Raw genomic sequence first — 26,280 nt, 5'->3', positions numbered from 1 at the left:
AGCGTCTCGACTCTCACCAATTCGGAGTTTCGGAGTGTACGAGGTCAGAAATCCGATTCAGGTCTTCCGAATATCACGAAGGAGTGACACAAAGATGGAGTCATATTTCAAGTCAAGATACGTAGCAGTTAGGAATGAGCCCTCGGCCATGCAGGGAGACCGACTTTGCGGGTGGCATATAGGAGCAGAGACAGGGGCAGCGAACGAATAAATCAGATCTACTACGATGGAAAATAAGACAGACATCGAAAAATAGAATTCGTTTCACACAGGACTGTTGGTTCACAGCTAAAATATATTTTACTTCAAAGAACTAATCTTACACACAGACAGACCGATTTCTTTTACACATGGTACATTTAGTAGCAATTAAAAATATATATTCATACATCTTACATCCCCAATTAATTTTTTCATATACTGTGTAAAATAAGATAGATGAATGGATTTTTTAAGTTATTATCGTGTTTCACTTACGAATATAAAATTATTTGCAGTGTGTAACCTCGGTTTTCGGCTGGCAGCCACGTCGGATATTTGGTGTTAACCAACGTTTCAGAAAACATCTCGGTTGCCATTTTAAAGGTGAGTACGAAATCCACCTTTAAAATGGAAACTTCGATTTTGGTTAACACCAAATGTCCGAAGTGTATTTAATCTATAGTTAAATTATGCAATATTTGCACCTTAAAACTAGTGTCCATAATGTCATTTTTACATCAAATAGATTGTTGTTTACTCGATCGGAAATTAATGTATAAATTTAAAGTTTTTATGTGATGCCGTAAATATATTTATATCGCATAGACTATCGTTAAGATTTAACTACTGACTTTTATATTTCCGAAAGTTCACTGCAAACCGAAAAAAGAACTGGCGTCTGATGTTACTAGCAGAGATAAAAACGACGCATGCGCCAATCTGTAGAATCATCTTCCGAGCTGTTTTTATTGTTCGTATAAATTTGTTGCTAAACTTTCCAGCCTGTTCGTCGTGATTCTCGTCACTACACGGACAGACCTTTTATGACGATCGCAAAATCATTTATATTTCCTGCATCAAAATCCGAACGACTTACAGGCCTAAAACATCTAAAATTCTAATTCATTATGCTGCAATATTAATTTTCTGTGGAACGTGCGATAAATTATGCGTTGTGTCAGGAATGTATTTCACTTTCAAAATAAACTAAAAAAAAAAACCACTCGTGCTAAAATTTTAAATTTTAAATTAAAATTCCAATGGCTCGATAGTTATGAAAAATTCTCCAACAACTGAATTAAATCAAAACCTGTTTTAGAATTACTGGATTGTTTTATCTACTGGTAGAGATCAAATACTTTTGGCCACCCAGATCTCCGGACATAAACCAGCAAAATTTATTTTACGATGTCTAATGGAAGAGATAAGCTTCATCACCGTGTTCACAAAAGCCCGCCACCGGACTCTATCCTGAGCCAGCTGCATCCAGTTCGCTCGTATCGATTCCTATCCGCTAAGGTCCATCTTGACGTTATCCTCACACCTACGCCTTCCTAGGTCTTCCCAGCGGTCTCATCCCTTCTCGCATCCCAACTGATGGATTTTAAAAACCACTCCCTTCCCCATGCGCGCTACATGTTCCACCCATCTCATCCTCCTCGATTTAATCACTCTCAACATATCAGGTGAGGAGTACAGGCTGTGAAGTTCATTATGCAATTTTCTCCACGATTCGTCTTCCTCCCTTCTAGGTCCAAATATCTTCCTCAAAGACCCTCGATCTATGTTCCTCCTTCAAATGGAGAAACCAAGTTTCACACCCATACAGTACAACTGGCAAAATTACACTTTTGTATGTTTTAATCTTTAGGAAGGACAAAAGATTTTGGACTGAATGATGGCAGGCATTCCCTGAATTTAATCTGCTCTTGATTTCTTCATGAATGTCATTCTGACTTATCAGTCTCATCCCCTGGTACTTGAATTCTGTCACATTTTCGAATGATTCTTTACTTATCCTGAATTCTGATGCCGAGACACGATCATATTTCGTCTTTTCTGCAATTATTTCTAGACCAACACCCCCACTAAACCTTCAGAGTGTTTCTGCGTTTGCTTTTAAAATACTTATATTATCGGCCGACAGATTAATATCACCAGCACAGACCAAAAGCCGATGAGTCCCATTCAGTTCATAACAGCCCTGACTTTCTTGAACTCCTCTGATGGCATTTTCTAAGGCAAAATTTAAAATCAGCTGGGATAAAGCATCTTCTTGTTTCAAGCCATTCTGAATAGAAAATTTAAGAGACTTTAAACGATAAGACAATTTAAATGTGTACACATTTAGTAATGCCTGTTACTCACAACGCATATTTTATTCAGTTATTGTCTTACTTACTTCGGTAATATCTTGAAGCTCTGACAGTGTCCCTCGTGACCTCCAGGGGTGGGTAAAACCGGTCTAAGCCTCACCTCTTACAGCATTTTTGTTGTGTCCAACGCATTTCGTGCTGTATACCTCAGGAGTATAAATGACGACGTATAAGAAGTTTCAACTTTGCGTATACTTCTCGTTTAATGCTCAATTTCTCTTAAGTGACAGCCATTTACAGGCTGTCCGCTATTCAGAACGTACTCGCTCTCATAAAATCTTTTTTTTTTAACGAGAACAAGTGCAAACATTACAGAGGACCAGTTGTTTACATGTTAACTAATACAAGCGAAACTTTCAGCGTTAAACTCAGACACTACATTCGCTAAAATCATTGCTCGCCTATACATGACCGGAAAACTTTTTAAAAAAAAGTTTCGTGTCCTATTTACCTTAAAAAAAATTCCTTTTTAAATTACCCAGTGGTTTCCGGGTAAATTCCAACGATTCTAAATTCATAATCTATAGATAAGAACTATAAATTAATGTACAGTCTGTGCAATTCTGTAAACAACTTCTATTAATTCATGTTAACATCGCAGTTGAGTAGTCCGCTGTCCTGCTTCGCATTCGGGAGTTCCCGGGTTCAAATCTCGGCCCGGAGACCGACTCCCCTGACTGAGGTACCTTATACTAGGCCACGAGAGCTTCCTTCCAAATCCATTACTCACCGTAATCCTCTCATTCGATGCTAAAGTGTGGATACTGAAATCGTGAAAGGAAGGACCCAGCCATTACAACCCCCAATCACCCTGGGTTTGCAGTTATCGAAGCCCGGTCTTCCGCCACGCAACCAACTTTTACCAACTCGGCTAGCACAGCTCCTGCTCATTAACATTCATCGCGTTAGTAAACACGACCAGAGGTTAAACGTGATTATTGGTAATCGTGTGGAAAATTGTGAAGACAGTAGAAATAAAGCCCGCCATTAGCAACGTTTAATACTGCGTTTGTCTTTCACTGCGCATGCGCCCTAGTTTCTCGATCAGTTGACCCAGATACACCACGTAGTGTCAGGAGTACGTGTCACGGCTTAAGACTTTATTGCGGTTAAGTCTTGCGCAAGAACGGCCCAAATCCACCGAGCGAAGATCTGCTTGAGTTGCTGACAGTCGCGTAGCTGTTCAAGAACTTTGCTGCCATTTAGGGTTTCTTACTGTGCACTTCAGCGTCTCAGGTGATTTCTTCCCTACAGTTCTACCAACTAAATTTCTGCAACATTCTTGATATCCCACACGAGTCATAAATTTCCCTACATCTCATTATCTCTGATCTGTCAAACATGATAATATTTTACGAAGAGAGTATAATATGAATCTCCTCGTTATGTAGGAAATCACTCACTCCCGACTTAATACGACTTAGCCAGGAAATTCCACACTCACGCATTGTAAGTTCTTAGTACGAGAAAACTTAACGCAGATGTCTGGCCGTTGCTTTTTTTATTCAAAAACGCGTTAAATTGAAAGATTTTTCGAAGACACGTGCAATGTGATTAAAAATTAATAACTACCAACTATCTTCTGGGCTGGAATGTCGAAAATCTTACAATTATTTCATTTTTCATAAGATGGTAAAATTGCGTCATATTGTGATATAATAAGTATATATTAAATCTTGTCCGTCTAATCACAATAAATTCTTATTAAATATTAAAATATTACAATAATTAACATTTAAATGAATATTTCGATAAAGAACATCATTTAATATTTTAAATATTTTAAATGTTAATTATTGTAATATTTTAATATTTAATAAGAATTTATTGTGATTAGACGGACAAGATTTAATATATATTCATTTTTCATGTCAAAACACTACAATCCTCACATACAATCCTCAAATATTAACTCACACACAGCATAATAATATTTATAAACCTTGGCTATCATGTTAACTGTGTTCTTTGTTACACATTATGCCTGTTACTCAGCCTCCGGTTGTAGGAGATGATCTCCGGATGTAAAACGTCACTGCGAATATAATGCACAAGCAGTCCTGTACAGCCGACAAGAGGCAGTCCTGCAGATTAGAGCGCGGGTAATAACCTTACAAATCCTCAACACATGTTATATTAAATCTCTCACATGTCTCAGATTTGCATACTCTGACAAGTAATTCAATGTATATTTGGGTTTAATAAAACTTGAGGTGATGAGATGATCATTCACGCACCAAACAAGGGCACGGGAATTTGTGAATATGACTATATAGGCCCTAACAAAAGTGTATGCAGAATTATTTCAGCCAACACTACAATCACATATGTTAATCCAGCAGCGGTTCAAGGATTCTGAACCAAGTACAAACTTTTTGTGTTGCTAAGTAAAATAACGTGAAATACCTCTCCCCCTGAGCGCCTGCATGGCGTACAGCGGGAGATCTCTTCTTATTTTATGGTCAAAAATTTTGCACTGTGTAAAAATATGAACAACAATATTTTCTTCATTCGAAACTAAACTATATAAAATACGAGTTTATGTATTAAAAAGAGGGTTTTAATTTACCTGTTACTGCTTACGACACAAATTAAAAATGATCGTCTAATTAACTGCGTTGGGTTCGTAATTCTCAATATTTGTACTCCGAAGAACTCGTGAAAATGTTTCTGTAGTTTTCTCGTACACGGCGCCATGACACTGCGTGTCTCATTACGGAATGCAATTTTAAAATACTGAGCCAAGAGAACACAGGGTCATCTTTACAAAGACTGAACTTCTCGTCGGAAGAAACGGAATTGTAAAGGTCTTTCAGAGGCTCTCAAGAAAAACAATACTATCAATCTTCAAGAATATCTGACGGTATTTCACGGATTTTAGAGAAATACGATCGGGTGCTATGGACTCGATTCAACTGTCTGAGGATAGGGACCAGTGGCGGGGTCTTTTGAGGACTGTGATGAACCTTCGGGTTACATAAAATGTTGGGAATTTATTTTTGAGTTAGCTAAGCGACTGTTAGCTTATCAGGAATGACTCGGATCCGTGGAGTTAGTTAGTTAGTTAGTTAGTCAGGTGGTGTTTCATGACAAAGATTGTCTTTACCCCCGGGGTACAGACACCCGGTGCCCTTTGCACAGTAGGCCAGGTGGACCCCAGGGCCTGTCTGGAAGCAGGAAGACAAGAAATATATCATTTTCCGGTGCCAGGGACCAGTCCCCGGTCGTCCAATCTGTGTTCAGACACTACATTTAGTGAGCAACCGAAGTCCACTCATAGAAGTATATTTAATACAAATAAAATGGACTGTCCTGGTATAAATCTAAGAGTGGTCAGTAATTAGTTGTCGAAGAATCAGTTCATGGTACGGCAAAGCTGAGCGATTACGTATAACACGTTGCAATTTCTTTTTTTACTAAACTGGTTTAATGTGCGTTGAGCTACAAACGGAAAGTCCCACGTCCTATATAGACTAGACTGTAAATGTTTACAGATAAAATGCAATTTAATTATGACGTCACGGTAACGCCCAAAGGAGCAACCTTAATGACAAGATTATCCTTAATTCTTTAAGCGATTTCGTAGTTGAACCTCGGAAGGAAATAAGACAGTCTCGCTTTGTTGAGTGCAGAGGTTAGAGTCCGGAGGCAGGTCGAGCTAAAGGAATGAAGAGGATCGCCCCTTAGCTCCTTTATCCATTTATTCATATTCGTCTAATTCATTCTAGTACTATCTTAACTTCCTTCGTGCTATTGAGGGAGTGGCTCTGCTTAATCAGTGTCTTTGAGCGTTGACGTCATCTTCAGGAAATGTTTCTCTGATATTGAACTTTCATTTCATCTTCCAAATTCCCTCTTTCCGGTGCACAGTGCTTGAATTTTAAATAATAAAAAAAAATTGTGACACGCATTTCGATTGTGAGCTACAGTTCATTAAATAAGTTAGTTTATTTCTGCGTTTTAGCAATAAATCAACCATTTAATTGAAGTGATAAAACCAGAATTTTAAAATAAAATAACACGATTACCAAATGGACCTGACAGTAACACCGACGCTCACAAACATAACGTTCGTTATATTATCTATAAAATAATTACATTTTAATTAGTTTTTTTATCTCCATATTAAATTCCCATGATATTTTCTCTCTGTTGCATGTTTTCGCATGTCGGCACAGCGGAAAAACAATGTCCCTTTTCTCCTTGTTTTAAGAAATAAGACGGCTTCTTGTCCCAATCCCCTTCCTTCTACAGCAAGAACAAAGAAGTCATTGTAACCTTTCCTTGTAACACAAACTAGATAACGAATCATTAATCGTTGTGTCTAACAGTGACGCCACTGTTTTTAGAACAGGGCTCACCATTCAATCCTGTAGCAAGGCAACCCAACCGGCGGACGGACTCTGAAATTTAAACTTTCAGTAGTAAGATATCTCCCATCGTTAAGAAGTTTCACGCGGCTAATACCAGAGACCGCCACAGGAAACGATCCTAAGGCAGTTCCATCGTTTCAACCCATCTCCTTAATATGCATCTTAATGTTATCCGCCAGCTTAGTCTTGGTTTTCCCTAAGCCGTGAGTGAATGAGGAACGAGACAAACATTCATGGGCTTTGAAAGGAAGGACTCGTAGGCAACTATTAGCGTACGTACAGATTTAATTATTTAATTTGATTGTACAGTCAATATTTTTAATTTCGGAAACTAATTGCAAATATAAACGTATTTAAAATCAATGCACACAACGTACGTTCAGCAACAAATTCGTTATTTTCCGACTAGCTGGATGGTAATAACATCTGTCATTAGTGTCTCTGCATTCATCCGAGAGTCAAGACAAGCCACACACTGGAAAACATCCATGGCCAACTTTGTTACTTAGAGAATGTGAGATTAAAGTCCATAACGTAGCGACGAGACCCCTAGCGAAGTTCTAATCAAGCCCCCAACACGTTTTAGCCTATTTGTGTCTTACGTAAAACGTTATACCTTCGTAAAATAACAATATGGCAATAATGCGAAAGGATCTCGCTTGTTTTCAGTTTTGACACCAGTAAGTGACGGATTATAGAGCTACAAAATGCTAAATTTTATACAAACATTATACATATTCCTACTACCTAAAACATTCTATACATTGAGGCAACCTTTCGAACCTTATAGATTAGCAGAATACTTACAGAATAAGCGCTTCACGGGAAGATTGCCTTATCAGGACGTAACAGTCTTACAGGTAACAAACACAAAGTTTTGTAGACGCCGTCAAAACAACTACGCGATTGTTTATTTCCATTAGAGTAGTAGGATGTCTGCATTACATGCTTCGGTGATACGCCCTCTTCGGGTGCCCAAATACATTAAACGTCATTTTGTCATTTATTAAAATGTATAATTTACATGCGCGCTAGAATACACCACTGGATTTTGTTGGCCCAGGACAGGATCCGGTGGAGGGCTTTGGTTAATTCGGCGATGAACCTTCGGGTTCCGTAAGCCATCTAGTTGGTTGGGTCCACTATTTGGGAAGCCTGAGGGGAAGAGACCACTGGGGAGACCTAGACGTAGATGGGAGGATAATCTCAGGCGGGATCTATGGGAGATAGGAGTCGAAGGAGACTGGATTTTGTTGGCCCAGGACAGGGTCCGGTGGAGGGCTTTGGTTAGTTCGGTGATGAACCTTCGAGTTCCGTAAGCCATCTGGTTGGTTAGATAGTATAATTTACATGATAGTTGGGGTATATGGATCCATAGTTATGAATTATGAACTAAAATTTGGAAGTAGTCATTAATAAAATGAATAAAAGTTTGGGAGTGTTAAGAAGTTAAGAGTAATAAAATCGAGTATGGCGAAGTAAGTCCCAAATTTCCTTCGAGTTATCGCTGAGACTGGGTTTCTCGCAGATTGGTAACGATGAAGAGGTCTTGGGGGCTCGGCTTTACGATTTCGTATTTAACTCTGTTCCGAGGTTTCATCTGGGCATCGAAGAAACAGCCAGGTAAAATACAAATGTAGTGCGAAAGTTTTACTACTGTAATCGATGTCCCTTATTATTATTTAGTGTTCTGTCTGACGACAGGTCCATATGAACAGGATCCTTCCATCTTTTTCTCTTCTCGGACTGGGACCTGTTCATATACGTTCTTGGCAGATGATCCAGAAGTGGTTTGCCATTGCCTTCTTCTGTGTGTGAATGGAGTAATTGTTGGGATGCCACGGAGGAAAACTCCGTGATGCCTAGACCACGGCCTTGCCCAACACAAGTTATAAATTCGGGCACCGCCGGGAATCGAACTTCGTGAGTCCGTAACAGATTTCCAAATGCAAACAATAAAATATTCTGACCCTGACGTATAACCAGAAACCCGAAGTATTTTTTTAACAACACAAATTTTGGAGCCGGAAGTTCCCTGCTTCGTGGTGAAGTATTCCGTTAGGTTTCGGGGCTTTATTTAAATCCAGCGACGTGTTTTTAATCGCATCTCTTCATTCGCAAAACCAAAATTGCGTTTGCTTTCCGAAAATTGGAATACAGCAGTAACCAAAAAAAATTGCAACACCTTCAAAAATTAGTATATTTCGTACGTAAGAGCGTGAAACGTCTGTCACAGCACACTTACTGAGTACTATTGCACCTGTAGAGGACTGACGTATAACAAAGTGTAATTGCAGGCATGTAGCTCTGAACCTTTGTGAATGGGTAATTATTCAGCTTTTGCATATTAATATGAACGGTTCAAGTAGAAAATTTAACCTACTTTTAAAAGATATAAGTGAGGAAATAACAGCGAAATAGTTACGCTTCAAAATATAAAGAAATGCAAAGCCTGCCATAGCCCACTTACGTGAGGTAATTTTACGGATAAATGTTATGATTAAAACAAACTACAAAATATAAAAATAAACAAAATATGACGGATAACCTCTTTAAATAACCCAAAACTGGAACAGTTAAATACTACATTAAATTTAATAATGAATAAAAGAGAAATATAACATATGTGACGTAAACTGAACAACATATGCAAAATGAAAGCATTGAACACTTACTCTTAAGGCCTGCGTATTGCATAATGGCCAAACTATTCACCACAAAAGTTGCACTTAAAATTTACCGCATGGGGGGGGGGGGGAAATGGGGAGCACTTGGCGTAAAATTACATTTCCTAATTCTGCGAAAAAGGAATAAGAAACTTTACATCATAAAGGAAGAATTAGCTAACTAAAATAATACACTAAAGTCATTTTTAGGACACTTTAACTGTTGTATTTCGGGTCATTCTTAATACAGAAATCAGTGAAACCAAAAAAACTGTAATATCACAGCTTCTTATAAGTGTAATCCACAACCTGCGTTAACTTTAAAAGCTTCCAGCACGGTGTAGATCTGCCTATAACATCTCGCGGTTTCAAAATTGGCGTGTGCACAACAGCCCATTTCTCCCCTAATAACAATGACGTAATATAACTCCATCTACAAACTTACTTGTTCTGCTGACGATGTACAGTACAATTACTCAACGTTCTTGAACGTTGCCACGGAGATTGCTATCCCAATACGAATTTTTTAACATATATAAATTGGCAGAATTAATTATCAGTAAAGCCAGATATCGAGTGATGAGTCATACACAGACTAAGTTCATCGATGTAATTACAGAGGGCACTAATGGCGGTGGCTAAATGACACCAAACATGTAATGTATCAGACACCAATTACCAAGAACCGAATGCACAATCCAGTTTAAAATAACTGGTATTATAAAATATACATGCGGTGTAATGTCACGGAAATCAATTCCGTCGACCAATTAAATTGATTATATTTAGTATACACGTGCAAATGTTTTGATCTCATGAAACCAATAGCTCGACATTTAAATTTACATCGAGTATGCCTCACGATTCTGGTCCTGTACCGCCTATCGTAATTTCAGGAATATTTTGCAAAAATATGTTTCGATGTGTATATTCGTGTGTCCATTACATGTACAATGGCTGATACTTGAAGTACATGATATGTGGGCAGACAGACGGACACGCAGTGAACAATTGTCCTCTTTAACATACGTCATTAGGTTGATTAACGCTTTGAAGCCGAAGCTCGTTTAAATAAGACTGGAAAAAATGTAATATACACCAGCACACAGAAGAGTTTCCACACACGTTCTTTGAAAATCCTGAATTCCTAAATGACATAACATCTATACCAAATTTCATCCAAATCCGTCCAGTGGTTCTCGAGTTCAATCATTCGGACAGATAGATGGACGGACAGACAACTATGGTCAGCCCTTCTTGCGTTCATTTCGTACAAATCCTGCAAAAGAATGTATAATGCTATTTAAAAGTACAGTCCGTACCTCCAAGAAAACACAACACTTCACAAAGTTAAAAGGTAAAATATTCATCCCGCGTACTTAAATAATTCATGTAGAAGAAACCTGTTTCAGAGACAACGACGATAAATTCAAAATCAGTATCTTTCCATATTTTACGAATAAATTTTGTACATTTTTTGAAAGGCAGGCGGTTTTGATTTTGTCAATTCTCATTATACGGCGTTTAATTTTGAGGAAAATTGTCTTTAAAATATTATAGTTTTTAAACTCGTGAAGTGTTTCGCTCTCATACAGCGTTTTATAAGCGAGTTACATCGTGTAGGTAACGCATCTCTCTTAGCTGTGATGTCGACGAAAGTTCCCTAATTACGACGACGTTGGATCGTGTCCATCGCCTGAGGAGAATCCGACATACGCGACCAGAAGTTCCTGATGAGTGATTCGGTTGAAGAGACACTCAATTTTGTACAGTGGCGCCCCGCTAATTCTTTGGAGAAACTGTTTTACCAACTTCTACGAATTTGGAGAGCAAATTGTGGGTTGTCACAGTAGTTTTGAGACGAATCCTCATGCTCGTTGAGTCTATAGCAGTAGTATTCAACCTGGGGTACGCGAAGACATCTTAGGGGGTACGTGAAATTTAAAAAAATATATTACTTTATGATAAACACTGAATAATCAGTAATGTAATTTATTTAATTTATTTTAGATGTAGATTATATACTATGTATAACTTGAATTATACACCAATAACTTTGGGGGTACAAAGTTGAAGAGAAATTATATCTGGGGGTACGCGAAGACATCTTAGGGGTACGTGAAATTTAAATAAATATATATTATTTTATGATAAACACTGAATAATCAGTAATGTAATTTATTTAATTTATTTTAAATGTAGATTATATACTATGTATAACTTGAATTATACACCAATAACTTTGGAGGTACAAAGTTGAAGAGAAATTATATCTGGGGGTACGCGAACAAAAAAGGTTGAATACCACTGGTCTAGAGGACACGTTCAATCGCAGACAAATCAAGCGATGTTACGGAAAACTTAGATGAGAAAAAACTGATAAAAATGAGATAAACACGCACTTGTATTAACAAGAGAGAGAGATTTGGATGTCTCTGCCCCACCTCCGAGAAACTAAGCCGCGTTGACGAAACAGTGATGATGAAAACGCCCGGTCGCGAGGTTCACGAAGAAACACCAGTCGCCTTTTTCTCCTTTTTAACGCCACTGGTTCGCAAAGCGATAAGCCCTGTAAATGCTTACTGATCGCTTCATGCATTAAGCCACGTGTGATTCCCTGTAGATGGAACCGATCCATACGTCACACGGCGTTCTAGCAACTTTCAGGGAGACATGAGAGACTCAGAGGAGACGTAAGACGACAATATTTAGAACATTAAATAACGTTCTTGCCTTGGCACATCGCCATATTTTCTTTTGAGAATATGAAGTTGATGTACGTCTCCAGCCGCATTCACCCACCCAGAAAATGGCTCCAATGTAGACAGTGTAGACTCTGCGATTTTCAATGACACATTTTTACTAAAAGACACTTTGGCTAAAATAACTTTTCGCCAACTGAAGCAAACGTAAGCACGTTCATAATAATTTTGAGGCACCACACGCTTTTCAGATGTGTCAAACGCCCAACTAGCAAACCCCCCTCCCCCTTACACTAATTTACGCAACAGAAATAAATATAAATTTACACAAGTTCATATTATGTGCCTTACAGTGGACAATTTCGATAAATGTGTTTTCTTAAGAAGTACAAATTTTTCCAGCCCTTAACCTTAAGCATGTAGACAATCCCTTCAGGATATAAATAAAATACATACATAACGCACTTAATCGAAAAGAAATCCTAGAAATTACCACTCATTTTCATTAAGTTAAATTTACATTCCCATCCAGATAAATAAAATTTTCTTACAAACTTCCTCTGTTTAAATCTAAATTTTTAGGTAAGAAATTTCATCGTTCAAAGTTTTGTATCAACGGTTAGGAAGATAGCTGGCACGGAGGCGAAATATCGTAAGAGCCAGGGCGTTATTACATTATCTTACGATAAGCGAAAGATGAACTCCTCAGATTGCAGAAAAGTACTTTAAGGGCACAGGGGGACGAGGCAAGGGGGGGAAATCGATAGTCTTTGCAGAGGGGGGGGGGAGCGATTGGCGCTTGCCGGGGAAACATTGGAGCCAGAAGTACGAGGTTCCGTCCAAGACGATTTCACCTAGGGTAAGAATAACCCAGATGGACTCGGCTGCAAGACTGCAGATGGATATTCCAGTTTTATAGTAGACTTTGGGCTGAACATGAAGTGTGAGAGCATCGCCGATAGAAAGACTTCAAAAAGTGTAAATGTCGAACCGAGGCGTAAAATGCTACTCCCACCTGAAACCTGTGGATTTGCATTGACAAAATGAAATTCCCCTTACCCCAATATTTCCGAGAAGAAAAATTTCTGTAAGACGCTTAGAATGTAATTTAACCTTGTGAAATCGTGTGCTGTCTAAAAAAAAACGTAAACATTAAAATAAACAAAAAACATTTAATTTTGTATTTAGTTTTCTATGGGTGTGAAACCTGGTCACTGATACTAAGGGAGGAACGTAGACTGAGGGCTTTTGAGAACGGGGTGTTGGGTAAGATATCTGGACCTAAGAGGGATGAATTACTACCAGACTGAAGTAAGTTTTATAATGAAGAGCTTCGTTAGGTTTACTCATTACGAAATATAATTAAACTTATCAAGTCAAGGAAGATGAGATGGGCAGGGACATGTAGCCCGCATGGGAGAAGAAGATTAATGTATTAGGGTTTTGGTGGGCAAACCAGAAGGAAAGAGACCTCCAGGAAGACCTAGACATAGTTGGGAGGATAATATTAAAATTTATCTTCGTGAAACATGAAAATCACTGACTTGTGGGATGTCGCGACGTTTCAGGGGTGCAAACTCGTTATTGGTGATGACGAAAACAGTAGCCACGTCTGAAACTTTGGTCTGTTTCTTTGCGACTACATCCCAGAAGTCAGCCATCTTTATAGAGGCACGCTTATTCAACTGTAATCCCACATCCGTATCGTCTGTACAGGAAAACATCCATATTTATAGCTGTGAACGCAAAATACATCACCCGCGCCCTACGTCTTTCCTGACTAATCCCCCTACGACGTAATTAAAGAAGTCACATGCTAATCCTATCCTCACAGCTGCTCCATTCATCACTGGTGCAAGATTTTGTGTTTTTTGACGTAAATATATTTATCAACAAATCGACAATAATGGTTACCTAAGGAACATCTATGTAATCGGCCGCGGTATTTCGTAAGTGTTTAGTAAGACCCGCGTAAAATTATTTTAACACGTTTTTATGACGAAAAGAATTTCCTTCAGAACAGAAAAGAAGTTTTGATAATGTTTTCGGTAAAGTAGGTTACTTGGCAGTAAGAAACTGTTGAGGTTTATGTCATCATGAACTCACATGTAAGAACTTGAAGAGATTAATGCGAATAACAGAGACGCCTGTTACTGAGAGATTTCTTGAAACGAAAAAAAAAAAAAAAAAAAAAAGACTGATTCTGTTACAGAAAACTATTCAGTGGAATGAGACGTCTATTTTAAATAATAAATTATCAGACATTTTTTAAAATTCCCATTAAGTTACAATACATTTTCCTATTTTATAAATTTGCGGCCTGTGAATCGATCCTGTCTGAAAAAAAAAACCATATTTAAAACCCCTGCTCACAGGAGAACCCCTATCCAGTATTAAGTTAAGTTATCTTTGTAACAGAAACAAATAGTTGTCTTCGAGCTAGGAACTCAATTTTTAAATATTAATTACATGATATTATGGTTTCAAAATTTTAAAGGAGCGCAATTATCCAACCTTCTATAGTGAGTTCATCAAGAATAAACCGTACAGTCGAAAAGCAACACAATCAGTTGATGTGACGTAGAACATCCACTAGCATTAACAAACTCCAGAGCGTAAAACCGAATTTTATTACATTTCATATGGGACAGTTTTACGAAACTCTGTGAAGAAAAGACTTAAATTCCGAATTAGAGCGGACAATTTGAGGGCAATTTTACGAAATAGGACACACTCCTTCTTGGGAGCTTGTATCAGCCACTCCCGCAAAGAAAACTGGTCTCAGTAAATATGACGGATTAAACTCTTGACACATTCCGGTTACAAAGGTTGAAACTCATTCTCCCATTCTTCTGATATTTTTAATTTATTCTTTATATCTGCACAGAACTGCTCAAGTCTTATTTAGCTTTTATACAAAAATGACTTTATCTCCCACAGAATAGAGACCCACTGCAGATCAGATAACTGCACAGCCTAGTTTACCAAAACGTGTCATTACCTAAAAATTTTTAAACTCCCTTCATCCAACGTCGTTAGTTTCCTATCCTGCAGACTTTCATGTTTTATTCATTAATTATATTACGTAATTCACAAATGACTGCCTGCATATTCCGGTCTGTAGGCTACAAGCAACAAGGATGAGTGTTCATCAGAACAATATTAAAGCAGAGTCTCCAGATAATTGTTAATATCACTTTAATAGCACGTAATAACTACGAATAAGCTTCACTGTGAAGGATCATTATCGAGACGCTGATAGTCGCTGAGCCACTATTAAAATTTCCTCTCCTCTTGTCAAAAATAAGGATAGATAATTTTTTCTATGCTCAAAAATCCCGCTACTGATGTCCCATCCTATGCCAGATGAGTCCAATCCCAAACTAAACCTATCTTATTTCAAAACAATCCATTTTTATTCCTCTCAAATAATCTCCAGGTTTTCGGACTACAATTTATGTCCGTCCTCCAGTTCTCAGAAAGACGTACGCGCTGAATCTCTCGTCTTCAATGTGACCATCCCAATTACGGCTGGAGAACAACACAGATTATGAAGCTTCGAACTTCCTAACTGTTCAGTCAAAATATTCTCCTCAACTCGTTATTAACAAACGTCCTCAAGAGATGATAATTAAATTTATCAATATATTATTTTATTTTCTATTTCTAATTTATTAATATTCACTTAGTCTTTATATTATTTACTTTACAGAATGATACAAAAACAACAACAAAACGTTCACCCACACAAAATCATGTTAAGCACGACGTACATACAGAACAACTTCGAATACGATATTAAAAAATTCAATAAACTCTGGAAGAAAACATCATTTGAAATCTGATAAACATCTGACTAAAAGTTGCATTTAAGAAATTATATTTAAGTTTATATAATTTTATACACCTGAAGATGGTTCTTTTAGAACTGAAACATGTCGTGTAAAAAAGTGATGTTCTAATGTAAATCGAATATTTCGATAGAGAATATCATTTAATATATTTTAAATATTTAATGTTAATTATAGTAATATTTTAATATTTAATTTTATTGTGATTAGACTGACAAGATTTAAACAAATAAACAAAAAAAACGTCCTCAAACTATGTCGCCACCAAAATGTTAAAGACGTTTATGTATCAAGGAACAAAAGAAAAGTTTGGTATATTTTAATATTTATTTATATCAGACTGCCTTACACAGGGTCTCATACCAAAATGTATTAATTATTCCGCGTATTTAATCTTCTCATAATTTCTTTGTGCACGTAATTACTGTCATTCGCAAATATTTAAGTTTTAAACATCTTTTAAAGAATCATTAGCTACATTTTTATTGGGGTTCTGTCCTCAATTCTACTGGCATGGCATGAATATTAATTTCCTCTTTGTCAATTTCTAGACCCACGTTTGAAAACATGAACGTCCTATCAGACTATGCACGTTAAGTTATTAGCACGAAGATTCAAGCGTATAATGGGGTATGACGACCTTTAAACCGAAGATATTTCGAAAATATTTATCTTAATATTGTAAACAAAGGTAAATATAACACAATATTAAATAGGATTTCAGATTCGTGGGTTCAGCGTTGTTCCCACAATAAGATCCTATTGAAAATACGACATTTGGGAGTACACGGGACACCGTGTCACATAAGAGACAAATTTTACTTACAATTTAAAAATTTATAGATTAGAGGAAAATGTGTGTGTGTCATTTCACGTAAAAGCTGAACGTTGTGATCCTAAGCAAACCTCAGTGCCTCAAATCAAGTTTTGCTCCGAAGCATGAATACAATAATTCCTATAAATAAATAACAATTAGTTAACTGAACATTAAAAACTTCGCAAGATTAGAACCCAAGCTCTGAAGGCCGCTTACACGTAAACTTAAAATGGTTTGGTCTGGGATCTTCAAATTTGTTGTCAAATCTGGAAATTACTACGCTTTGCTATGTACACTGCAGACTTCGTTAAACATTATATCCCGAGTGAATGGGAGACAGAATATCTTCTAAATGTCGCTCTCACTGCAGAACCTGACATGTCCTCCTGAGCCCACCAGTCAATTTCACGCCTAAAATGATGAATGCCTTCAAGTTTCAGACTCAATACTTTTAACTTTGTAAAAGAGTGAACACATTCATTGAACTTCCTTATTTTGTACAAGCACAGAAGAAAATACCTTTCTACAAAAACATTTACTACGCAAGATGAATTCCATTAAACCTTACTGTAGGAATTATCTAATTAACTGCACAACCGTACGCATTAAACTAATTTTTGAGAAGCTGACAGTCGCTTACCTAATCAATTAACTCTCCCCACTTGCAGTCCTCAAGAGAACCCGCCAATGGTCCTGCCACATACCAGTTTAATCCAATCCGTATCCTCTCAAACCAGTTCCTTTTTAATATTATACTTTGTCAAAATATAGTTCTACAAGAATGAAGAATAGTCAATAGGGCATTAGCAGATTGTGAAATAAGTAAGGAGTTGTTTGTTAATGGCGGCTGAATGTTCTGGAAGGTTAGGTTTAAGTTGAAAAGGAACGCATGCACTAACCGCACTAAAATCGACCTTTTTGCCTGAAAAATAAGAGAGAAATTTGTTTCGCGGTGGGACACTACTTCGTATCCCGCGAACTGGCAGGTACATTTGCCCCCCGACCTAGTTAATGTTAGTATCCATTCATTTTACAAATTTGACGTTTCTTAATTGAGCGAGGGCAAAAAGACAACGAAAACGCTGTTTCGGCAGTCAGCGTAACCTAACCTCACTACTGAAACCAAATTATACAGCGCGAAGCCCCGGGCTCTTGAGCTAATGGGTTCATTAGAGCCCATTTAGAGTTTGTTGCTACGTAAATTAAGTTAGCCATAAATTTTATTTGCCCCTCGAATCATAAAATGCAAGGAAGGCGGTACATGAGGACGGGAGGCAGTGATCGTGTTTTATGTATTTATTTATTTATAATTTATTTAACGACGTTTTTTCAGTACCTCAGACTCTATTGCGTAGAAATAGAGGATGGCAGTGATAGCAAACTGGAAAGGATGCGGATTGGAGCGGTCGTTGCTTATTTTAAGTTACTGAGGAAAATCACGAAAAAGCGATCAGGATGGCCGGCCCCCCCCCGGGCAGAGATTTTAACCCGGGAAATCCCGAATACGAGGCAGGAATGCTAATCACTCGGCCGCGACGTTCGGTCTCTCGTTTTGAAGAATGTAACACTCTGTATTTATCTAAAAGTGTCGGTCGATGTCGTGACTGGGAGGAGATGATGCCAGTGCCGTTCAAAGTTCAAAGCACATTCAAGAGGAAATTAAGTGCACATTTAATTTGATATTGTTCGGTTCTGAACCTTTTTGTCCGCTGTCTAAAAACGTGAAGATTAAAATAAACAAAAAATATTATTTCTGCTGTAGTTTTGTATGGGTGTGAAACTTGGTCTCTGACAATGAGGAAGCAACGTAGACCGAGGGTGTCTGAGGAGAATATCTGAACCTAAGTGACATGAGGACGGAGAAAACTCCAGTCAGAAACGCCATAATTCGTACCGTTCACCAAATATTTTTAGCATGACATAAATTATGTCAGGGAAGGAAAGGGATCACTTGGAAGACCTAGACGTAAATGGAAGGATAATATTTAAATGAATCTGAGGGGAGTAGATTTCGATTCGCCTGCCGATGAAAGGCTCCCGCCTCCAGACAAAACGGCGCGCCATCTACAGGGTGTTTCTGAAATTCACGGCACGATTTAGGGGGATGTCCTGCTCACAAGCACAAAGTAAATGTTAGGTAATTAAAGGGGATATGACCACGCGAAGTTTATAAATTTTACCGTCATGTTATGACGATCTGAAAACAAAAGCACGCATTGCGTGGATCATTTAGCTGCATTAAAATATTATTGCTTCGTTGTTTTGTAACGTGTCTGAAAATAATTATTTTCTTAAAGTCCCAATATTACCTGCAAGGAACTGATAATATACAGCCAACCAAAATGTTCCTTCTAAAAAAAAAGTGCGAGTTCAAATGTACACGCAGATATTAAGACATTTAAAATTATTATTTATTCTACGTTTTTATCTCGAAAGCAACAAGAATTTGATTGTTTTTTAAACCCAACATTTTAATTCTTTTCAGGCTTCTCCATGTTATTTAATTCCGTTTTAAATATTTTGGGTTTATGACAATAATCGATTTATTTTTAGAACGTGAGGGGTTCATGTTTCTTGATTTTCTTCGAGCAATTATGGGATTCCGTATTAAAAAATCTTAGAACCAGTAACGCTGGCCGTAGAACCTCAACTTATCAAATTTTTTTCTTCGAAAAGGAAATGTAAATATGACAGAAAATCCACTTATTCTTCATGAAGTGCAGATATTTCGCTTTTGATTCATCTCTACGCAAATTAATGACGAAACTTGCGTCCTGAAAGTTAAATGAAATCTCCTTCATCTGTTCTCCTGACACTAAAATGGCGTCTGACAGAACGCAGAGCAGCACAGCTGGCGATCGTCTAACTACCACAACATGGCCGATGTTCCTAAAACAGTGGCGCTGACTTCTGTTGACAATCAGTTGGCTCAGAATGAGAAGATTTTGAGTAACAGAATGGATAAGCACCAGACACCTTGGCATGTAGACTCGCCTACGTGACTATTGGTCTCTTCATAGTTTTTCTGCCAATCAAATTTGAGGTTGCCAGTCTTCTCTGTACCCCTACAACCTATAAGAAGCAGAAATTGTAACGGAGAAAAGATTCTATCTGAAACCAGGGAAATACACGACAGCTACGAATTTGCAAGTTAATTTTAAGCGGTTGTTTCATTATCCCTACTAAATGTAATGAGCTATAGAATATTTAATAAAGAAAAAGGATTATTATATAATTTCCCTTCAATTGCTAGCAATCAGCACGTCTCAGGTAAACCAAACAATGCCTTTCCCCAGACCTCCCGAGAAATGCAAAGAAAGTGTAAATGAAAATTGCAGTATCAGAGATAATAAACATTAAACTGTTGAATCCTATGTCAGTCGGCGGGGGGTGGGGGTGAAAGTAGGAACCTCAAAGGAAAATTAAGAAGACACAAAGAGACTGCATGATTAATTTCAAAATGCATCGCAGCACAAAATCAGAGAAAAAAAGAAAATTATTTACGTCATATTTTTTGTTTGTCGATGACTGCAAAGCTCAAATTCTTCTTCAGTTTATTGAATGTTTCTTGACGGTCGTGAAACAGACAAGAATCAGGAAGGAACAGTTCAAGACCTGAACAACTTCGTATTCACAGGTCACCCATAAGAGACAGATTGAATTTCACAACTAGCTGGCGACAGGTCTATGCAAGATGGGCTTATATAAATGTGATGCAAGTTCCATTTTAAAAAAATTTCATCACACTGCTTTTGAAATACTATAATGTTAAAACAGCAATCGGTTTCCCATAAACAATGAAAATCCTAACATTACGTGCGATTTACCTGTAAATTGTACTTACGAATTAGTGTACGTTGCAAATTTGTTATCAAAAGAAAAATAATTATAAATACTGATAAAAAATATTCTCAAAAAAAAGAGGATAATCCTTGAATATCCCATGTCAAACTTCTTAAATTTACAGATAGGACCCTGTACTGTTACAAGATATTTCAGTATGGGAGTGACACGGTTCTATACGCAAAACATAACATTAAGTTACAGGATGGTATAAAGTTGCGTCATATTGTGATATAATAAGTATATATTAAGTCTTGTCCATCTAATCACAATAAATTCTTATTAAATATTAAAATATTACAATAATTAACATTTAAAATATTTAAAATATTAAATGACGAGGATGGTTCTTTTAGGAACTGAAACATGTCGTGAAACATGAAAAATGATGGTCTAATGTAAATCGAATATTTCGATAAAGAACATCATTTAATATTTTAAATATTTTAAATGTTAATCATTGTAATATTTTAATATTTAATAAGAATTTATTGTGATTAGACGGACAAGATTTAATATATACTTATTAAGTTACAGGTAAAATATTGGGTAACTGACCAACAAGCTGGTACGGAATCAAACAAAACACTACCCCTAGCAACGACGCCAAGTTTCGAAGAAAACGGGCAATAACTACACGAACTGTAAAACTCTCAAACTTTCAAAGCCACGAATCTTCAGGTGCGTTGGAATCACAGACCTGTAAAAGACTCCTTTCGTATTCAAAATTAGCTGTAACTTAAAGACAAAGCGTCCGGGGATCCATGTTTAGATCGACTTTTTTTAAGTTCTATTAAAAATATGAAGACCGATTAATCTCCCGATGTTTTTTTGCCAGTTTTCGTTTATATCGATCTATTCTTATTTGCATCTATCGATACTTCACACACCAGTGATTCAATTTCAAAACTCATTCCAGTCGAATTATGAATAATTAATAACCTTTGTTACTAAGGACGCCAGAACCACCACTGGCTAACCACACGCAAACCGCAACTACAAGACCGAACGAAGCCCCCATGAAGCCGATGTTCCGGAAGTCATCAACATCATTAGGAAAACAATTATATTATTTGTGATATATTCGCTTGCGGGGGAGGCGGATGGCTCCAAATCGTTCTTAACCTCGGCTCTAGAAGGCGTCACATCCCGGCCGAGGGGAAAGGATCCCGGTACCCATTTGACAGGAGGTTGGGTGGGCCCCAGAGTCGGTCTGGACGCAGAGGTTAAAGGGAAAATCCTGTGCCTCTCGGGGATCGAACCCCGGCCGTCCAGTCCATAGTCAGTAAGTCACTTTACTGAGCAATCCGGCTCATTAAATATAAAAATAATTCCAGTAATTTCTTTAATGTAGCTATTATTAAAGAGTTTTTTTTTCGATGATAACCTAGAAACATTTTTTCATGAAGGGTTATTTTAATGATTGATTTATTAATTTAGAATACGAAAGAATTCAGAAAAAACATTTTTTACAGACTCTAAAGCACCAACGCCATAAACCTCCAGACTTCATTAAAATATTTAATATTATCATTATTATATCTTCATCTTAACATGGTTTTGTTTTTTAAATATTTGCTATCTGCCCTGTCACTGGATACGTCGAATAAAATTCGTTTCACGAAATACTTATTAGTGTTTATTTATATTAATCCAGCGACAATCCGATTAGTTTGTAACCGAATGTTAATTATTTCCCCACGTACAGAATTAACAATCAGATAACATTAAATTAATCGCTATAAAATAAATAATGTACATCGTTAAGTTAGGATAACGCGAAACATGACATAAAACAGGCCCGACTTTGCTGATTGTGAAAGGAGCTACAGGCTGTGATAAATACGAAGTCTACTGTCTTCTTTAACACTTTAAGACCCAGTGGTAACTATATGTACCACCTGATTTATACAGTTAATAACTTACGTTTTGTATGTATGGGTTTCGTATTGTTTTCAGTGTAAACAGTGATTATTTCTTTGAACAGCGTTAACAAATTGATCTTTGTAATGGTGAAGTGAAGTGTTTTCTTCGCGGTACGGGCTGATTTATTAAATAATATTTAGACGAGCTTCGGCTTCAAAGGGTTAACCAGTTGATCTTTGTAATGGTGAAGTGAAGTGTTTTCTTCGCGGTACGGGCTGATTTATTAAATAATATTTAGACGAGCTTCGGTTTTAAAGGTTTAAACGCTACGTACAGGGTAAACTGTGGTAGCCCGAAATATTTTATCTATCAGAATTTTGCTTTGCGATGTTTTGAACACGACGTCGAAAATACTGATAAATAATCAACTGGGAAAGATGCAGAGAGAAGTTGGAGCGGCCAATCTAATGCACTGTTCTGGAAGATGACTGGAGGGACTGAGGAATCCCAAGAAAGTCAATCCAGATAGCCTGCTTCGAAGCTGAGATTTTAACCCACAATATTTAAAATACATAATAGATAATTTATTATTGTTTCCGTTGAACGTGCCTATCGCATTTTCCTTTTTCCTTGTAGATAAAACAAGTAATCAGCATGTACGTACGACACAAAGACACATGATTTGCCTTACCGCGTACTTTGCACCGAAATTTGTTTTGAAATAAGAGTTGTACATCGTAATAAGACACGTCTTTAAGTCTGAGGGAATGGTTGGCCCTTGAAAGTGGGTCAATCTTTAGCCACCGTCCCTTCAGTGAGTGCGGATGACTACATAGGAACGTTTGCCCACTTTGACGGAATTATAATTACCGTTCTAAACTCGGACACAATCGACGCCTGTAGAATGCGTGTTCTTCTACAGAAATTTTCACGAAATCTGTGTCTCGAATGCAGTGGAGAATAGCGAATGAATTACAGAAATAAAATAAATTAATTTAAACCTTTCAAGCACAGTGGTAAGAACATTTAATACCTGCTTTATCTATAAAATATTCTGCATTTTCATATATAAATTTCGTATTATTCTCATTGTAAACAAGAGCAATTTCATACGATAGTTGAACGTTGCAAAGGAAAAGAGACATTTTTGTTTTTGGATGCACACTGAATTTAGATAACCTTCGATTTAAAGACGTAAAATCATGTGTGCGGGAATCGAACAGAGACTTCTCAAACGGATGTCTCATGATTCACTGCTACATACATTTTTTAGTAAGACGTTCAACAACATCCCGAAACGTCGAACGGTTCAAAATTTAAAAAAAAAGACAACACGAAATACATTTTTTTTATAAAAATACTGGAATAAATATAATTTACTTTTCGTACTCACCATTATCTTGGTTATTTCTTGTAGAACAATTTCGGTTTTGCAGTGCAGGACGATACAAGTGGCTATGTGCTGTACTTCACGATTTGTAACACAACCATTGAACTAAATTCAGTAACTGTTCTAACTAGAAACTTTGCCGAAAGTTTGGTGATTCGAAAAGTACTTCATTCGTGGTTGTTATTTCTAAATCCTCTGCTTTGCGACCGATACAATGTAATCGACTCATTCTTATTTCTCCCACTACGTAAAAATGTCTGTCCCATAACGTTGATATTATTAATGCCCATATTAAATTTTGGCGGATTCTTAATCCACGCCGAACATGAATACCAGTTGTAGATATACTAATTAATTTTAAAAAAAATATCTCTTGAACTGAATATAAATTATTTATTATTCATAATTATCGAAACAATTTTAGATATTCTGAAGAAAAATCATCAACTCTTTGTTTAAGATTTAATATGCCCAAACTTTTAAAAAAATAGCTCAATACTTTCTAATAACTGCGATGTTATCATACCATATTTTCTTCCCAAGAGTAAACTACTTTTAATCATAAAGTTTCGATAAACGGGCGTACAGCGAAGACCGACTGCGAGTGACGCTACCACAAAGCACGTAAACACACGTCCACTCGCTTCGAGCTCCGACGTCCAACTGACGCGAAACTCCCCTCGCTGACTCGCATTCCAGCGCTCAAACCCCCAACTGGCATGCGGGAGTGACCAACAGCTCGTGTTTCATTACGCTGTTCGCCTGATTCGTACGAGTCCGTAACTACATTATACCCAGTTCGACCGAAGGTTACTCCACCCTTAACGAATTCTTGTAATGACAAAAGACGAGAAATTATTCCAGAACGTTGCAGTGCTGAACGAAATGTTTTCGCATCGTCTAACATAAAAGAACGTTTTCCGCCCGGCACTGGGTATAAAAGTGTGTTATTAATACGTGACATTTTACAATTTACTGAAATTCAATTACAATTTCGTGTGTTCGCCGAAGAGAATAGCGGAAAAGTTATTTTCCATTTCCACGAGACCGTTTCCACGTTTTACTGTTTGATTCTCGACCGAAATGACGTTTATAGGGTCATGACCAAAGTACACAACAACCTCATTTAATTTGCAGGTCTCCTAACAGATGGCAGGACTACATATAAGAAACAAAACGCATCACATGTGTTGATCATAACCCCTGAGCTCTGAAATGAGGTTTATGGTATGAAATATGTCCTCTCTTTCAAATCTTAAAGAAACTGGCGGAATTTAATAAAACCCCTTATAAAATTTATGGCATTACAGGACACACCAATATCGGAAGTGGCCTAGAGGAAATACGAAGTTCTGAGGTGGACGTAACACAATCAGTACACATCCCAGAGATCATGTACGCTGACGTTTTCTTAGACAACCGTACACAACTTTTAAAATGGTGTTGTTTTAAATGTCAAAGAACGACACTGTCATGAGAACTGCCATGTGACATTCGGTTTGACAGCGATCTATAATGAAATATTTCAACTGGGAACGTACAGTTTCGCACAAAAATAAAATGACTAGGCTTTTCTTCAAATTCAATACAAAATCTTTCTTATAAGAAATATATTACAAACATCACAAGGGTGCATATCTCGGAAGTGATAGCTAAGATACCTAATTGAATAATAAGTTATTCCCAGAAGGTAAATATACTTCGACATCTATTACAGTAATACCAACGTCATAAGCAGTACTGCCAACTCAACAACAATAACAACAATTTTAAATTTTATCGAATAAATATGCTATTTCTTGAGCGATTAGTGTAGAATGTAAATCCATCAGTAAAATTTCAATTTTTACTCAGTAATACACTTAGGAATGTTTTGTAGGACTTGAAGTCTCTGCCAGAACTCTTAGGTTGTTATTATTACTATTTAAACTTCAATAAAATGAAATGTAATATTTTTCGATGTATTTTTGGAGTCTTATTATGTTTATGTTGGGTGTTTTTCTTAAATCGATATTTCTGTACAGGCCTATTACGAAGAAAACTGAATCTTCCGCATCTCGAGTCCACAAAATATCAAAATGTATAATGCCAATAACTCACGAAGTCCTAGGAACAGCACAATACTGATTTACGACGACAAGGCAGAAAGGCCCACTTTGTCCTGAGTGCCAGGCACTGGTCAGAGGCTTCAACGACGAGATTGTTAAGAGCTAAACTTCGTTAACACTGTAACTGTAATTAAATTAAACAAGCTCAGCAGGACTTCATTAAGATTAATGCAGAAGTTTACACGTACGACAGAGGGGTAACAATATAATAACAGCGAAGCCAGATGACACCCTCCCTAACACAATTTCCGACTCCATAAAAGGCAAAGTTGCCCCCTGTGCTTAATTAAACAACGTGCAATGCCTT

The 26,280-nt window shown here is 37.2% G+C and overlaps 1 protein-coding gene across 1 annotated transcript in view; it reads right to left on the bottom strand.

The window, feature by feature from the left end:
* The window catches only part of LOC110836281 (secretin receptor), a 108,007-nt gene extending 83,402 nt beyond the window's left edge, over positions 1–24,605 (bottom strand). The window contains exon 1 of the mRNA XM_022077344.2: positions 23,869–24,605. Within this exon, the coding sequence (XP_021933036.1) occupies positions 23,869–23,871 (3 nt within the window). The 5' untranslated portion in view covers positions 23,872–24,605. The remainder of the gene's footprint in view (positions 1–23,868) is intronic.
* Between the last annotated feature and the right edge of the window lie 1,675 nt (positions 24,606–26,280).

Source organism: Zootermopsis nevadensis, unplaced genomic scaffold (assembly GCF_977971745.1).
Source record: "Zootermopsis nevadensis isolate Lab colony 2312 unplaced genomic scaffold, Znev_1.0 Znev_ptg000028l, whole genome shotgun sequence".
In the NCBI taxonomy this organism is placed as follows: domain Eukaryota; kingdom Metazoa; phylum Arthropoda; class Insecta; order Blattodea; family Termopsidae; genus Zootermopsis; species Zootermopsis nevadensis.
Note: the sequence above shows the minus strand (reverse complement) of the source record. Positions and strands in the feature narration are given on the sequence as shown.